The sequence below is a fragment of the Ptychodera flava genome, chromosome 14, assembly GCF_041260155.1.
Source record: "Ptychodera flava strain L36383 chromosome 14, AS_Pfla_20210202, whole genome shotgun sequence".
NCBI classification, from domain to species: Eukaryota; Metazoa; Hemichordata; class Enteropneusta; family Ptychoderidae; genus Ptychodera; species Ptychodera flava.
The window spans coordinates 19,081,491-19,099,563 of NC_091941.1; the positions used below are offsets into that span (position 1 = coordinate 19,081,491).

Genomic DNA, 18,073 nt, shown 5'->3' on the forward strand with positions numbered 1-18,073 from the left:
TTCATGTATGAAAACAGAACCATCTTCTCAAAAACTATGAAAAATAAAAACACAAGAATCAGGTACCTTGAAAGAAATCCATTACAACAAATGGATGTGCTCTCCGATCACATTTTAATGACAGATCGACAGTGTGAAGGATTCAGTAATAGTTGCTGAAGTTGGGCTGTAACATCAGTTACAACCTTCAAAACCAAGCCCTCAATAAAATTGTTCAAGTAACAGTGTCATAATACACTATTGCTCTTTATGTTAGGCGTTTAGATCTTTATAAACTTTTTCTGCTGCCAGTGACAATTGCAGATGTAGTCCTGTCTTACGTTTGTTTTGCAGCAAATATAGTTCAATCATAGAAAAGTGCCATGACCGATACCTTTCTCTATAGTTCCAGTGTTATACTGTCAGAGTTCAAGGTTGTTGCAGCTTGTAATTATTCACATGAAGAGCAAAGTGTGCCTGCAAAAGGGTTTTACAACAAATTCTATGTACTTCTAAGTAATGAGATGTTTGCTCCTAAACTGTCCTTCCTTTCTGCCACAACCATACTTCTACACACTTTGAAGTCACCACCATTATCTTGTCACTGAACCACAGCAATGTTCAACATCCCTTGATACCTCCCCGTCTAATGTCACCCATTTTGATATTGCAGTCGCATTTCAAATCTATGATATGGACAAGGATGGCTACATATCAAACGGCGAACTATTTCAAGTCTTGAAGATGATGGTGGGCAGCAATTTAAAAGATACTCAACTTCAACAGATAGTGGATAAAACTATCATCAATGCAGATACAGACGGCGATGGCAGGATATCCTTTTCAGAATTTTGTGCAGTAAGTGTACACATTGACTTTCTATAATGTCCATGCATAAGTACAGGGCACTATTTTACAAGTGTTATAGCCACAAACTGATGACTAGCCGTATTTTCTAACCCTGGGTTGGTAGCTCTGTGGTGGTGGACAGAATTGTCCCCGAGGTTATCGTTTGCCCAGTTAAAGCGATGAATTCATTTCTTCGCTTCGATAAAGTTTGTATGTGCGATGTGTGATAGTGAGCATGCGTGCATGAGTGCTTCACGAACTCTACAACGTGTGGAGCGGTCTCAGTCAGAAAAATGTAACAACTTAGCCGGCTATTGAACCACTCTTTTTTGGGAGAGGAGATTTAGCCGAGCGGTTCTCTCTGTGGCCTCTCTGCTAGGCGACTGATGCCGTATGTTGTGGGTTTGAACCCGATTGAAAACTAGCCGTATTTTCTACCCTGGGTTGGTAGCTCTGCTGGTGGACAGAATTGTCCCTGAGGTTATCGTTCGCCCAGTTAAAGCGATGAATTCGTTGCTTCGCTTCGATAAAGTTTGTATGTGCAATGTGTGATAGTGAGCATGAGTGCGTGAGTGCTTCACGAACTCTACAACGTGTGGAGCGGTCTCAGTCAGAAAAATGTAACAACTTAGCCGGCTGTTGAACCACTCTTTTTTGGGAGTGGAGATTTAGCCGAGCGGTTCTCTCTGTGGCCTCTCTGGCAGACTCTGCTAGGCGACTGATGCCGTATGTTGTGGGTTCGAACCGGATTGAAAACTAGCCGTATACACAATACACACGTCATCAGTTTGTGGCTATACCACCTTTAAAATGATGCCTTTTGCAGTATGTGGTTGATTTCATGGTGAGTGTCTTCTCTAAAAATCCTGCATATCTATGATCAGAAGCCCTAGTGACAGTAGTATGTTTAACAGCATAGCAGTGTGTGTTCCTTATGGTTCACAATGTTTTCAGCATTTTGTTGCCCATACCAACCATAGTTTCTTGCTCTCTTCTCATATGCTTAGTCGAAACACCCTGTGCTAAGTGTGTCAACACAGCCTGTGTATGTGTGACAGGCATTATTGTTGTGACATCCTTTTCCCCTTGCTCTGTTTTACGGTGCATTCATGTACAGTCTATGTTGACAAGCCAAATACATGTATTGGGTATCTCAGTGTGCTTTATCATACTGCTAGACAAAAAGAACGAAATCCCTGAAAATGGTGAAAATTCAGTTACCTAGTAGCTGTGACAAAGCAGATACGTAGCTCTCATTTAGCAGGACTGCGATGCCTCCATTGTTTCATTTGTCTAAGACACAGAGTGAATGATGCATATAAAATTATAAATTTTCACAAATTACAATCACATAATCATAAATCAATGCTGAGGTATACTGAAAAGTCTTACAATACAATACAACGTGGGTGAGGTAGTTCTCTCATAGCCGACATTCTGGCAAATTATCAGCTGTCAGAGCAGTTACGAAGAAATAAGAAATGGATGCATCCACGTTAATGTCAATAGGTGACTGGTTTGTGCATCGTTTGACATTTAAAATAACAGGTTGAAATAACAGGTATTCCAAGGTAGGAAATTTGATATGCAGCGTGGTTATAATAGTGGGAATAAAGAGAAATGTGAACAGCTGAATCACGTCGATAAGAGAATGATTTATATTAAGAAATAGTGCGGCAGCTCAGGAGAGGAAAGAAGAACAACAACCAGCACAGACACTGTAGTATTTATAAGCTACTGATCTTGTTCCTGGCAGACATGTCATCTGTTGACATACTTTCAGAGTTCAGGGGGTTTCATCTGCGGCAATTGAATGCGGGCCGTCTCATCAAATATGACAGTGTTGCATGTACACTGTGAAACCTAATGTGTCATTTCATTAGAGCAAGAGCAGGGAGTCTCCACACTTTTTTCGGAGTGAGATGCCTGCCTTTAAAGAGTTCCATCAAAGCTCATCACTTTGTTAATGGTATTGCCCGCCGATACAGGGCGTGCCTGCAGAAATGGCCCAGTCTAGGTGTATGATAATCATTTTCCATTCCCATGAGAGAAGTAAAAGATCCAGGCTCGCAGCGAATGAGTAGCACGACAAATACTGACACTCACATATATGTAAAATGTAAAAGGTTGTGTACACACAAATCAAATTTCTTCAAGCGTACATATACATATATGTCTGTGTATACACATATCTGTGCATGTTTGACATTTTAATATCTTGAAAGTACTGGTAGCTATACCATTTAACCATGTGTGCAGCCTCATCAGAGCCGTCTTCCCTGTGGAATTTTCATCTCGCTTGTAGTTAGATTCAACTAAATACCTGCAAATTACACATTGCCTACATTTTGATGCTGTGGTCACAGCTGAGCCGGATTCTTTTCCTGAGAGAACAAAAATACAGCAATTCGTTGAGCAGTTGCAGCATTTTGCATTTCACCTTTACATGAAATATAAAACGATCCATTTCTCAATGCAAAAGGCCGACCATGTAACTGAACATTTCACCGTTTCTTTTCTCTCTGTTTATTTTCACAGGTTGTTGGAAACACAGATATTCACAAAAAGATGGTCGTGGACGTATAACAGAGCTAGAAAGTAGACCCCATTCATTTCATCCCATCTTTCCTTTCTAAAAAACTTTAGTGTTTTTTGTGGAGTAGGTGTGCATAAAACTGAATTTTTCCAAAGCTGCAGTGCAGTCTTAAATCCTTTTTCCATCATGTCTAAATCAATTAGGAGGGAAAAAAATAACAATTTTGACTATTATCCCAATTCATAACATTGTCTCAGATTTCAATGTCAGACTTCTTCTTCATCGAGTATCACTTTGGCAATCCTTTTTCAACATTTTTTCACATTTTCAACATATTTATGGAAAAAAAATACTAAATTGTTATTGTTTAAGGAAGATTTCAGGGTGTATTATTATGTGAGTGTAATTTAACTATAAAAACCAAACGAAGGGCTGTTGGTAGAATATTACGTGTGATATTTCCATTGTACAATTTATTTTGATGTGTTTGCACCATTACCAAGTTGAGAGAAAAACCTGCTCTGTCACTCTAGGGGAGCAGTCCTGAGCACACCTCGTTGGATCTCATGTGTTGTCACTGTTTATTTTGTTATGTTTGTTTTTTCTGTATCTAACAGGTGAAAAAAAGGGAAACACATAAACTGCTATATCCAAATCCAATCATGATAAACTTTCAAATTTGGTTCTCCCTGTGAGAACAAGTGTACAGTAGACCAGCAATAACTAGAGAGGAGCTTCAAAACAAATTCATCAGTTTCTTTTTGTGTATGTTTATTTTTTTCTTGCAAAGTTTGTTGCTGTATTTATGATGATGTCATAGCTGCCACATGGTATAAATGGCATCGTCATGATGAGCTCATTCATCAAATATGACTTTTCCTTTTTGCTATATTTTAAGACCTTTCCATCAGTTCGTATCTCCCCCGTTGTACACTTTTAGGGTACTGTTGATTTTGATGTGACATCGGAGAAACATGTACAGATAGACGTTACTCTGAAGTACACATACCATTTACATCTCTAACATTTTTGGTCGTCAGGGTTACATGCTTACAGACAGCCGGTTTTTACATCCATGACAAAAAACTCAGTCCATTCTATTCTACTTAATCTTCTTACTCATGATACCCTTTCAGTACCTGGGTGTACTTGGATAAACCTAACAGAGTGCAGGAGTACTCTCCTTGTAACATTACGATCTCTGGAACGTGATGTCCTTGACACTGAGAATCCAAAGAAGATTACAACAAATGTTTATAGGGATAAACATTTAAGTTTGACTATTCTACTTCCATACATGGAAGAATAAAAAGAGACATTCCAGAATCCCAGTGACTGTTAAGCCCGTAACATCTCTTTGTCTGAGGATCAAATTTTAAAAACAAACGTTGGAAGTTTCCAGTAGTCAAATCTCTTTCCTCCAGTATTGCTTTCTTATTGCATAAACTGTTCCGGCCCCCTTTGAACTTTGAGAATCAAGACATGAACTGATGGAGTAGGTTAGTACAAACTTGTACAGTCGATATTCTCTTATTTTGTATTACAGAGATACGTTGTCTTTTCCTATTCATTTTTTTGTACGGACAAGTTTTTATTTCTGATGTAACCTTGATGTATAATACCCCATGGTTCACTCGTTTATGGATTTTGTTCAGAGAGTTAACCTTTTCCCTCATGTTTAAGTTGCTGTATTTTCTCACTTCAACATTTCTTTCCTGAAAACGTTAAATAATTTTTGTGCTTAGGCAGGGATTTGAATACTTACCATGTTGGTAAGATTTGTTGTGTGTCATAAATGTGATCTACTTAAGAACAAAGAACCCAGGGTTAGGTGGTACAACAAAACTACCCAATCCAGTTTAATTTCCAGGTCACACGGTCTTCTATGAAATTTCACCTGTTGATAAGAAGTATGTTGTCGAGTTTTAAATTTGAAGCATCTCTTGATCAAGGTCTGTTTATACTATACCTCTTGTTTTCACATTTTGCTTTGTGCCGTTAATTGTCCAGTACAAAACAAGCGAGAGTGTCATTTCTCTTCTTGAGACAGTATGTTGACAACCCATCTTATGCAATTTTCACACATATTTGCTGGTTTATGGAAATTCCATCTTGTGTACAGCTCATTTCGAAATCTCTGAAAACCAAAAAAAATATCTCAACATTCCCGTGTTCCATCTATGTTTGGTGTTAGAGTGTGTCATGGAAAAGTGACTGCCTAGCTTCAGGGAAGTGACGGCAGCACTTTGCCAAAGGTTATCTAGCAGTTCATCTGATATTCACAGATTTCATATAATTCTTCTAATACTTGGTTATGTCAAACTGGAAAAAAAAAATGACAGAGCAAACCATGTCCATGGTACAGTGCGTAATCTTTGTGTGTAAAGGTCTGTAGTAACTTCTGTGTGATGTTCGGCCGTTGTAGTTTAGAATGGACATATATTTGTGCAAATTGAAACATTATGGTACAACTCTTGGCCAGGTCTCTTACTGTGGGTGGCAATGTTGCTTTAGTTCGGGGAAAATATTGTGTTCCAAGTCATTTGGAGATGAAATTTGATGAAAATGATGAAAAAATGCTTTTCATACTCTAGGAAAGTTTTTATGGAGAGAGTGCCAACAGTAACAGTAGATCTGGTTCCAACTGTTACTTTGCAGCTGTTCTGAATCGGTGTGCTCTTGTGTGCATGCACTCGTGCACAACTGATGTGAAAATTAACTTGCCATTTTGAATACTTGTGTAACTAGCAGTTGAAAGCAACTGTGGATCTGCAGTCAGATGAACTTGATGCTCGTAATCGCCTCAACTTTAGGGGGTTCAGAGTTCAATTTCTGTCAGTCACACTTCATTTGAAAATGGAGCGCATTACATCCATGGTAACGAAGTCCTCACTATACAGGCTCATCAGAGCGTATCAGTTAATTAGTGAGGAAAAAACAGCCTGAACACAACTCTCATAAGAAAAAACAGGTCTAGTGGGCTATCACATAGTGTAGCTTCCGACTCGGTTCCTGCTGTTACTGATGGATGAGAACATCCAGAGACTGAGGGAACAGGACCCTGGTATTGATAAAGGAAATGCATTCAAATATTGTCCATTTTGTCGGTATAAATTGTCTGGTGAAGTGTATTTGAACTCCCTTCAGTGTCAAGTCTCTCTTTTTGTCCATCTCTAGCTGTTCATTTGATGTTAAAAAATAAATAAGACGTAAAAAAAAGAAAACCACCATAACAAATATACAACTCATGCAATCATGTAGTCAAGTTTGTACCGAGGTGCAGATTTTTGTTGCTTTCAAGCTGTCGATCTGCAGCACTTGCCCAGAGTTCTGTAATTTTCACCCAAGTTTGATGTCGCTTCAGTCTTATACTTCTGTGATCGTCTTGTGAAAGAGGGATATTTTCAATTAAGAGTAAGAGGATGAGGTGATTTTTGTTTGTTTGTTTTGGGATTTTTTGTCGGTATATTTGGTTTATTTGCACAGAAACACTTACAAATCCTTCATGTCAACGTTGGAATCGAGATGTAGTCCACAGTCATATTTTCATGTGCTATATTTTCCATGAGGATGCCAAAAAAAACATATAAAAAATATTAACGAATGAAACAAGCACACACTTGCTACTCAGAAGGAGAAAAATGATAGGTTTTTGTGTACGTGTAAAGTAGCCTCATCATGGTTGTGACATGTCTTTACAGTGCAAAGGCACCACTGGTGTGTCATGTAACACCATGCCTGTCTACTTCTGAAAATTTGCATCAAAGATTGCTTGAGTCCTATGTGGATACCGTTTTGCACATTCATATGCTTTCTACTGAAAGCCAGTTTTTTTTTTGTTTCCATTTTTTTTTTCTTTTGTAGTAATGCATAATTTATTCTTTTTTTTAAAAAAAAAGGTGGGATTTTATTTGTTGACTGGTCTTTGTAAGAGGCTGTACCCCTGGTTGGGACAGTCCATTGTATTGTGATATCCCAGCTTAATTATTGCAGTTTTCAAAATGAATATTATTGTTTATGATTATTATTTCTTTGTAAGTACAATGTTATTCTACATACCCAGTGAAAGGGAATCCTCGATACTATAAGGTTTGTAAACAAGGATGAATCTTGACAGTACAGGAGAGTGCCATTTTTGTGGCAATTTTATCATTGTTTATGCCTTAGAGGTCAAAAATCATGTACGCGGGTTTCTTTGAACTCACCAAGTGTACTCCAAGCCAGTAACAGTTATGATGTGTCAGACTTTTTTCCCACTTGTACAACAGAAATGAGATTTGAAGTGTCCCAACTCTATCCATAAAAGTGTATGAAAAGAGATAGTGTCTAACATGGAAACCTTGGTAGAGTACGCCAAAACTGAAGTGCTGCTTGCAGCTCTGTTGCAAAGCTGTCTGTGATTGGTTAGGTTCTTTCTGTTTCATTGTAAAGACCATTCTTAATCCCATAACCAATGCTATTATCACTCCTGGCAAGCTGTGCTTAAGTCAATTACTGAACTATACTTTTATGGAATGGTGGGAAAAGAGTTTCAAATCGCACATGAAAAAAGCTCCATGGCATGTGAATCCAAGTGAGACAATATGCTGTGTGGCAGCATGTACATTGATTGATGGGATGTAAAATCTATCCAAATTCCCACAAACAGTTGCTGTCAAGCTCCTGCCATCTGAGCCAGACACATTTATTTGAATAATTTCCCAAATGATCGTACTGCCAATCTCATTTCTGTTGTCCAGTGTTTACGGCTTAGTGATCCTGCCAGTGACACTATTGCCAATACCGGTAAATGTCAACTTTTTACTCTTTTTTTAAATTGTTATCAGAGCTGTATGTCAAGAAGTCTTTACAAAGCTGTCTGTCAATTATTTTTTTCTTAGTAGGAAGCTTTACCGCTGTAAAGATGTTTATAATTATTAAATGGTTGACACATTTTTTAAATCTTTGTCAGCTTGTATGATTTTGGTCCCCACTAAATCCAGGGGGAGGAGCGGAATGGGCTCCATCAGTTTGTACATCAATTCACAGCCATTACTCTCACACACTACCGATTCAGTCAAATTAATATATGGACAGTATTATTAGATGGATATGAACATCAATTTATGGTGCGATTTGATCCAATATGGTCACCAGATGGCCGTTTTGTTACAATATTTTCATGTCCATGGCCATTAGGCCTACACATGCCCAAACTGATTTCACTCAGACTTGGTTCATGGGCAATCTATTGTGACATACATAAGCTTATGCATGTCAATTTGTATCACAATACAATCTAATTTGACCAACATGGCAATGCCAAGGATTTTGTGCAAAAAACTTCTCACGTAGAAAGCCATCACGTGACCTGTTCAAACTGATCCAATTCAAACTTAGTACAAGGACACTGTATTGTGATTTCATCTGGCCTGAAAATTTTTGTCGGGATACAATCCAATATGGCCGCTCGGTAACCATATTGTCACGATTTTTTTTGCAGAGTTGATTGTTGAGAGCCCTCTGTGTCAGGGGGTAGATCTCAGAGCTCTCTGAAGTCATATTTCAAAAGAAAGGGCGGCTGGCTGACAACCAGAGCTTAACTTCCGTACAAGACTCAGTTCTCACATATATTTACAAAATTTCTTGATACGACTGTACTGAAGTATAATTTTTTTAATTGTCCCTATTTGAAAATTTGTAAGGGACTTGGTGTAAATCAAAATGTCAACACAATGCCAATCCCACCATGTGCTTGCCCGTGCCACTCCGCCGATGAAAGTGTAGTGCCCCAACTTGTTGACCTAGGGGCCTACATCGTTTTTTCACAATAAAATTTACTGTGTGCCCCATTCAAATGAACTTCAATTTACCATGAATTTGTGAAAATTTGGTCATGATATATGATCCAACACGGCCACTTCATGGCCATTCTGATTCTTTAACGTGCTGAACCCAACTCCTGTATAGTTAGCGTTGTTTTTCCTACAGAGGGCGCCTTTTACCTCTACATATCTCTAGCGGCGTATTGGACATGCTCTCAGAATGAAAAAGGCGAGCGATGTAGGCCTACTAGGTCCTCTGGCGAAATCGCGTGGTGAATACAACTTTCTCCCGCTATGACATAACCAACGTGTCACAAAATTTTACAACATTCATTCAAGAGGCGCTATAAAGGATAAACATTCGGAAATGTTAAATCGGCATGGGTTATGATACTTAAGTAGTAGATTGGGGGAAAAAGTATTTTTTCAGGACATTGCTCGAACACTTTCTGCTATCGATAAAATTGTAAATGACGCATTTCTGTTTTCTATATTTGCATCTGACATAATGATCTGGCTCTCCTAATACTTTCCAACGTCTGTGTACATATAGATCGATCCAGAAAAGAAGTGATACTAAAATATTTTCTTCTGAATGTGTTTTCATTTTACCGTTGCTTGTTCAAGCCACAAAAAAAAACCCGTTCATAGATAATATTTCATTTCTATGATGAAGGCATTCAGTCAGAATATGCATACTGCTCCTCTTGAAGATACCTTGTCAGTGTCCAGTGTGACTGTGTAGGGGGGGGGGGGTTCCCAACATGGTCTGTCTGAACCAACAGGTACTAATCAGTATGGCTACTTTACGCACATCTTTTCAAATCATAAGCTTATCGATCTGTGCCGAAAAAAAATGCAATTCATTATTTGTAGACTGTGCAAACATAAATTCCAAAACGTTCTGCACGGGACGAGAAAGATAGTGTAATCTAGGTCACTATGTCCATACCTCTTTTATTTATAAGCAAGCAACGTTTTCCATGACACAAAGTGACCGGAGCAATTTCGTGTGATTTGTACTGACCTGTAAGTGTGTGATAAATTACATACATGTATCTGTACAACAGGTACACAACTGCAAACGCTGTTATTAAACTTTATCTTCGAGTTTCATTTGTTCGATATTACCGTAGTCCATTATGAATTTATGATACTTAAAATCTGCATCGCTATTTTTCTTTCCAAATCCCCGCCTTTCAGTCTTATTATTTTCAAGACCCTGCTAATAAACCCTCAAATCTCCCGCCCTCCTCCTGAGGGGTTTATGAACGCAGCCTAACAAAACACTTTGGCGGACACGTGTATCCGCGCACCCGGTCCCTGTCTCCTAACGTGTATAAAAATACGAAAGGGCATTTTTGGTCGAAATTATCCCGTAAACGTTAAAGTGAACCTGCGTATAAGCCTACATTATATTTGAAAATTTCATTTCTTTATTTTCTATTGGCCAATGAAGTAATTTTCCGTATCACGCTTAGGCACACCTTCCCCAACTATGGGTAAGCGCGTGCATTTTAGAACTAACTTCATTCACAGTCGCTTGGTGGGCTATTCAGCTCTGGGACTATTCGACCCATAGACGAGTGTACAGAAGCGAGAAACACCCCCTCGCTTCTGTACACTCGTCTATGGGTCGAATGGTCCCAGAGCTGAATAGCCCACCAAGCTACTGTGCTTCATTCTGGTCACTACGCGCGCTGCTATCATCAAACGTTCCATTCGTAAACAAAACAAGTAAGAGATTCGAACGTCTCCTCCGTTCTGATCGTACGGGCGACAGGTACAGTGAAGTTAGCGAAATCGGGTGATATTTCTCAGGGTTTCATATTAAACTCCAGTCTTGACTAAGCACATTGTCGATGATGTCTGCGTTTTTTGAAATATGAAAGTGAACTGAATATAAATTAGATCGACATAGGGCCTATAAGCTAAGCCTGGCCGTGATCCGTTGCCCAGGTCATTTCATCGCAAGATCCTCACAAAATTGAAGGCATAATATTTCTTTCAATCGAGCTTTTTACTAATGATCCATCTCCCTGTCGGTGCAATGAAATTTACGATAAGTTACACCACGCCATTCTTCTTACACCTCGATTTACGCCTCATTATTTGTTAGTCTGTGTCACGTACATTGCTCTGCAAGTTCTACATGTAGGCCTAGGCCTAAACAAATTACGTCATGTATATCAATATGCGACGGGATACGGTCATCGTTTTTCCGAAAATTAAAAACGGCAACAAACATTTGATATTGGATGAATTTCTATCACCAAATCTTTGCACTATATCTTAACTACATATTTATTATTCCATACGGTGTATGATAAAACCTTTACGGCCGTGATACGGTTTTTGCGAACCTCGGTCGCAAGGCGTACGGGCCCTCGCGCACTCGGGCCCTTCCGCCGTACAACCTCGGTGCGCAAAAACCGTATCAGGACCGTAAAGATTAAGACGCAATCCCAATACAATAAACTACTCGCTGGAAACCTCAAAAGTTTTTATTGGGAAATTCCGAATGGACTAGTATTTTAAATCCCCGGGGTTGAAAGCTCAGACAACTACTTAACTGATGTCTGAGCATCGCGAGCCAAGGCATTGTAGAAATTTGCGAAGAAGATGACACAACTCAAAACGTTATAAATCACCTTAGACATAAAAATTATGCATTGTAACTCTACACGATCTCAACATTCTTGTAGAGTGAACGCGGAATCATTCTCGGCATCTTTGAGCAGTACAACGCCCTCACAGCTAAACGATGAATAATCTTGGGAATGTCCATTTTGTATCCCATTCCACAATCGGCACAAGGTGAGTAGGCCTAAATCTAATTTCTTTTTTCGTTTCACACCTGTAACATTTTCACGGATTGCACTTTGCTGTTACTGTTTCTCGTAGATGCATACATGTAAATTACTTGGACGTGTCAAAATGTCGCTAATGATGAACATACTATTCTGTCAATTCCGTGTAAAACCAGCCTCTCCCTCTCTCTCTCTCTCTCTCTCTCTCTCCACACACACACAAACACATACATGCACGCATAAGATAGATAGATAGATAGATACTCACATTACATGCATACGTCTACTATGTATATGTATACGTCTACTATGTATATATATCTATGTATATATCTAGGTATTATTCAAGAACTTTTAGTATTTTTGCTTCGGTTAGAATCGCAAATATTATTCCAGTCAGTTTATTATGCCCTAAATCTTTTCAAATTCGCATTCCACCACCCCTCCATTGTCCTTGTGACTGAAAGCGAAAGTAAGGTTTAGTGATCATTCTGCCGTTTGTGTGTGTCAGTTCGTTCTTCCGGGTTATCCTGTTTCGTGGTCTCTGAACTGTCTGTGATATGAATAATCATACTACACCATGTTGCGTTATTGAAAACTGTTGACGCAAAATTTATTGAGATAAAAACAGTATCGCATTGATGGTGCGATGCTCAATCATAACTGCTACAGCTTATGTAATAAATGTTACAAAAATGGCCAAAAAAAGTATGGACGTACAGAAATTGCATAAAATCATCGTTGAATATTTGTGACTGGACCGCATCGTTGTAGAGAGTCCTTGCGACGAATTCTTCAGTCAAACAGAATCAAACATCCCTTTACTAAGATTTTCCGGAACAAGGCGATTGTGAAACGTCTAATAAGCCAGGGTTTCACATTGTAAACAACGCGAGGTAAATCCTATACTGTTTACACGAGATCGTGTTAGAACGAAGAACAGCTCGAAAGTTGGTTTTCGACACACTCTAAACGCATTGAAAATAAAATAAGACAGTCATTCAAATGTATTGCCTTGTTCATTTGTATTGCCAAGTTTGTGATGTATTTACTAACTGGGAATAGGTTTGGGGGTCCTTGCTCCTGTCACGTGACGATGAATCTACCATGTGATTGGCCATTCCAACTGACAAGCGAGTTTGTAATCATGGAAACAGATACTCGCGTTCCTGAAAACCTGACGTGGTTAATGAATTCGGGTCATTCCTTGCTGTAAGTTTAATACTGACAATGTCGAGAAAAGAGTAAAAAATCAAACCCATACTTCAGTGAGATCGTAAAAACTGATCTTAAAAGAGAAAATGAATTGGTCAAGTTCGGTTTTATCGGTTGACCTTGAAGTCTGACAACGTTGCGATATCTGCGAATTATACAATGAAATTTCGGAACCAATGGCGATGCAACCGATAATACCTTATCGCCCTTGCTTGGAAGGATTACGGTAAAAAACTGATTTCGGACTAAATACAGAAAGTCCATTCTAATTATACAAGTCTTGAAAGTACGGTATCTTTACAAATATCTCGCGACCATTTCGCAAATCGGAAAGTGGTCATATAGTATCTCGAAAAGTTACGACTTTCATTTCTAAAGACTGAGAGAACTCGCATAATCTTCTGTTTTATGATAATGTTTTGCTTCAGAATAATTATTACGCCTCGCTGCTTTGAGAAAGCTAGCGTCATGCGGTTCATGGATAATTTAGACTTAGATATTTTCGTGAACGAAGGAATTGAATGTAGGTGCAGAAAATTACACACACTTATGGCGATATTTGTTCTAACTATACTATAGGGTGATTTAAAATTTTTCAAACTTTATACGAGGTAAGATTAGAACGATGGACATTATACAATAGGCCTAACACGTGCAAGGGTTTTTGTGCTTTTCAATTCTGACTTGAAGTGTATGAGATGGCAAGATTTTAATTTCTTATCTTAGAAAGGGCGGAGATTCTGTTCAGTTTTATTTATATTATTCATTGTCGGGAGGCCTTCAGCTCACTGCGCCGAGCAAACATGGCTAAAGCCATGTTTAGAATATCGTACTACTCTACGAAATGGAACTCGAAGAGGCTGCCTGTTGCGAGTTCGCTGTTCCATTCATAAAGTTTACCACGCATGCTCAAACAGCGAAGTCTCAGCCGTGCAGAAAGCGCTTTTCATGTTTGTAAAAGCGGAGTGCAGATATTATTATGGTAGCCGAGAAGTTGGCAAGTTGTCGTAACGTACTCTTTCTTGGACATATCGCCTTTTCAAAATTGCTTTTATCTCGTCCTCGTTCACGCTGTTCGTTCAGCAAAACACTTGAATCTGTAAGTTTACTATCTGTTCGGTACAGTTGAGAAGGAAGTTCGCTTGAAAATCTGACGATTTTTTCCGCCGTTCACAGCTTTTGTCCAATCGCGCGCGGTGTCTCCGTTGCATGTCCGTTATGCTTGGCCCGTCTCCGAATCGTCCTCGATCGCGGGTCGAATTATTCGTCCGTCCTGCTCGACCTTGACGTCACTGGATGACCCATTCAATACGAGACTTTGAAGTCAACTTCAAAGTTATCATTGAACGAGTCGACCACTGCGGACTTTTAGGTAGCCCCTCATCAGCGGTCATTTTTTTATCCATTTGGTTTGACATCTTAGTGAAGCGGCAAGGTGAAACACGGCTGACGTTGACACGCACATGCGTATGCAGTTGTCCAGACCCCAACCTGTCACTTCCAACCTCTTTGCTAAGATCTCAAACCACAATGAATGCACTCAGTTCACCAGAGAGAGCCCTGATTTCTTTGGTCGAAATTTTGCCTGCGATTTATTGTGGTGTTAATCTAAGACAGAACTACGATGCAATTCTCGGGCTTTGTCACTCATGGCACTTGGAGCATTGTTGATGGTCGTTGGAAGACAAAGTTGACACAGTTCGCTTTTTGTCGCTTTCCCCGTCTCCCGCCTTCGCCTTGCTTTTCGACTTCTCTTTCTCCTTGCGAGTGGACTGTGAACTGTCCGGCAAGAGTTCGCTGCACTGGTGACCATGGATACAGTCTCTATGGCAATCTGATTTGCCGCCGGAGGTCGCTGTTGTAGACCGGTGTCCCCGACGGTTGTCGTGGTTGTGGTGCATCCGTATGTGTGGAGCCGACAATTCAGCTATTGCCATCCCCTTTTTAGAAATACTGGGGAAGCAGAAAAAGAAAATAACAGCGAGTTAAAACTAAACCTCGCGCAAACAAGAAACTAATTATCTTAAAACGCAGCCATTAAGGTAGTTCGGGCCTCGAAAATGAAAGACAACTTTATTTGTTGAAACTTTCCTCAGGCAAACTTAAAACCATTCTCTTTCAAAGTAAGAATTAACATTATGGATCACCGTGCAAATTTTGGAACAAGAGAAACAAATTTCCCAGTATTTACCAATATTTGAAATCTAAAATGGCCACCATCCCTGTGTTATCTCTATGGGGGAAAAAATTCCCGAGTTTCACAAAACTAAGCCCGGTAAAACTTTATTTACTTCATAAAGCTTCAAAATGAGCCCCCCCCCCCCCCCCCCAAAAAAAAGTGGCAGGCCAAAAGAATGTTGTAAAAGTTAGGGAGTCCGAGTATCGGTCCCAAGACGCGTTCTACTTTAATAGCGTGTCCAGTAAAACTCACATGAGTTTAAATCTCAAATTAAAGATTACTCGGTTTTGCTTGAAGTTTACTGTTAGACAACTTTTGCCGAGTAGCCAGTAACTTAATCACATTTGATGTTTAAGTCATCACTGATCACATACTTATTATACCATAAATTGAGGAAAAAGCAAGTTAAGTTTATTTTGCCTGTGTGTCTTACTCTTGGTTTCTGTTGGAGCCAGGTACCCAGCCAGGATTCTTTCGAGAAGAAAGTGATCGGGATTTTTACACCACTAATATCCGGGAGATATGGTGCACATTTGTTAAATGACAGTTTCAATGAAGCAATGATGCGACATTTTAGATACCACATGTGTTCTGTAGACAAACTGTCCGTTACACTAGTACTAGTGAACGCCCGTTGCTGATTAGAGCATATTCGGTATCAAATCACCAAATTTAAACACCTGATGGGAAATTTCGTCACCACTGACTGCCACCGGTAAAATGTTATTTTTTTTCGTGAAACGCGATTTTGTAGGTATTGACAAATAGAACACCACCAAAACGTGTGATTCATTAATTCATTGTCAAAAATCCCCGACTTTTACAATTCACATTTACTTTGTACAGCAACTTCAGTGCACTGGCACACATCGCACGTAGCAATGCTTTTATTAGGCCAAGCTAATTCTTATGCAGTAGCGCCCTCACACATGAAAGATACAGGTGAGAGGAGACACATCTAAAAAGAGTCTTTTTTTAATATTTGTCACGGAGACATACTTCACTTTAAAAGCGACAATGGCATGTGGAAGTTGTTACGGCAGTAACCACCGGGGTTTACTGTAACAAGGCGACTGATATATCAGTAAACTTACTTCATTCTCGCTGCCGACCCCGGCCAAGGGTTGACTTTGCTCTTGATAGAGGCTTTAGTGTAGGGTATCTCCGGGTCCGGATCGCCGTAGTGTAAATCCTTGACCAGTGGGAAAGTTGTGGTAAAGAGGTCATCGACGGCCAGGTAACTGAGCTGTAAAATACATTCGAGGTCACTCGGTGTTGTATTAACTAAGGAAAGGTGATTGTCACTAATAGATCTCTTAAAAGCTCAGGAATGCGAAAATTACTCGAAGGGAAGTGTTTCTCTGTTAAATCCTCCTAGATGCCAAGCATAGATCGATCTAAGTTTGCGAAAAATGGGGATCCGGGTTCACAGCTGTCGGAAGACTAGATTGAAAATGTTATGCGATTCACATTATTTCACGTCTACTTCTACGCAAAAGTGAGTGAAAGCGAAGAAACAGGTTAGATTTTCGTTATGATTTGTTAAGTTCTTGTCAGTCTCTCGCCCCTTTGATATCCTGCCCATCGGGTTTTATGTCGATATCCTCACCTGTAAGTTTCTGTCGACGATCAGGTTCATTTCAAAGTCATCATCATCTTCACCGAATGGATCCATGATGTCCTCAGCAACCTGTAACGACAGCAAGAAGTTTCACTGTCACACCCAGAATGTTTGTTCTTAACTGCTCTTCGACGGAACCTTGCAAGCAAGCGCCATCAACGTTTGACTCAAGGGTGACCCGGTCGTCGCAAGCACAGTACATCTCATCGAGTAGAGTACACAGATCGATAGTAGAGTATACAGATCGATAACGCTATACAAGCTGTCATAGTTTTCCAATTCATGAGAAACTGTAAATCACCATGGGACATAATCTCAGATTTTAAAATCAACCAATAAAAAGAATAAATGTAGCGCCAAAATCCATCTAGGGTTTTAAATATCATAACCCTTTCTTTAGGCGAAAAAGGGTGACTTTCAAGACTCTTCGGATTGTAACAAGAATCGTCCGCGCGGTTATACATGTATACGGCCAAATGGCTAAACATGAGACCCGTTAAGGTAGAGTGCGCCTCGAGAACAGAAATTTGGACTCTCATTTTTTCTGGTCTACCGCTCGCGATGACTCATTTAAGGTAGAACGCACCTCGGAAACTCAAAGACTTAAACTTTTGCTCTAACTTTCCTCAAGGGATCTTTCAATCATTCTCTTTCAAAATCAAGATAAAAAATAGGGGGTCATCGTTCAAATTTTGGTACTAGAGGACAAATTACCCAAGATTTACCGATATTTTAGAAATTCAAAATGGCCGCCAATCCCTGTGTTAACTCTATGGAGAAAAATAAAATTTTTTGAATTTCGAAAAACTAAGCCGGTAAAAAGTTTTCTTTCACCAAGAGCTTTAAAATGAACCCCACATGTGGTACATCAGAAGAGAATTGTAAAGTTTGAGAGTCCGAATGTCTATCCCCGAGGTGCGTTCTACCTTAAGGTAGAACGCACCCCGGGACACTCGGACTCTATCTGTCTCTATCTGTCTATGGTTCGACAGATAAACTCTAGTATCAAACTTTGCAAGGTGAACCCCGACTTTTACTCTTGATTTCGTCTGAGAATTGTTAAAATTTTATGGAGGAAAG

At 39.5% G+C, this 18,073-nt stretch overlaps 2 protein-coding genes across 4 annotated transcripts in view; one reads left to right on the plus strand and one right to left on the minus strand.

Moving 5' to 3' along the window:
• LOC139149639 (calcineurin subunit B type 1) overlaps nucleotides 1-8,305 on the plus strand; it is a 43,888-nt gene extending 35,583 nt beyond the window's left edge. For both annotated transcript variants that reach the window (XM_070721476.1, XM_070721475.1), the window contains exons 5-6: nucleotides 653-837; nucleotides 3,367-8,305. In XM_070721476.1, the coding sequence (XP_070577577.1) occupies nucleotides 653-837; nucleotides 3,367-3,414 (233 nt within the window). In that variant the 3' untranslated portion in view covers nucleotides 3,415-8,305. The remainder of the gene's footprint in view (nucleotides 1-652; nucleotides 838-3,366) is intronic.
• Nucleotides 8,306-12,565: 4,260 nt separating this feature from the next.
• Nucleotides 12,566-18,073, minus strand: part of LOC139149640 (bestrophin-3-like) — a 50,781-nt gene continuing 45,273 nt past the window's right edge. For both annotated transcript variants that reach the window (XM_070721478.1, XM_070721477.1), the window contains exons 7-9: nucleotides 16,982-17,062; nucleotides 16,467-16,618; nucleotides 12,566-15,146 (exon numbers count right to left, since the gene is read on the minus strand). In XM_070721478.1, coding sequence (XP_070577579.1) covers nucleotides 14,837-15,146; nucleotides 16,467-16,618; nucleotides 16,982-17,062 — 543 coding nt within the window. In that variant the 3' untranslated portion in view covers nucleotides 12,566-14,836. The remainder of the gene's footprint in view (nucleotides 15,147-16,466; nucleotides 16,619-16,981; nucleotides 17,063-18,073) is intronic.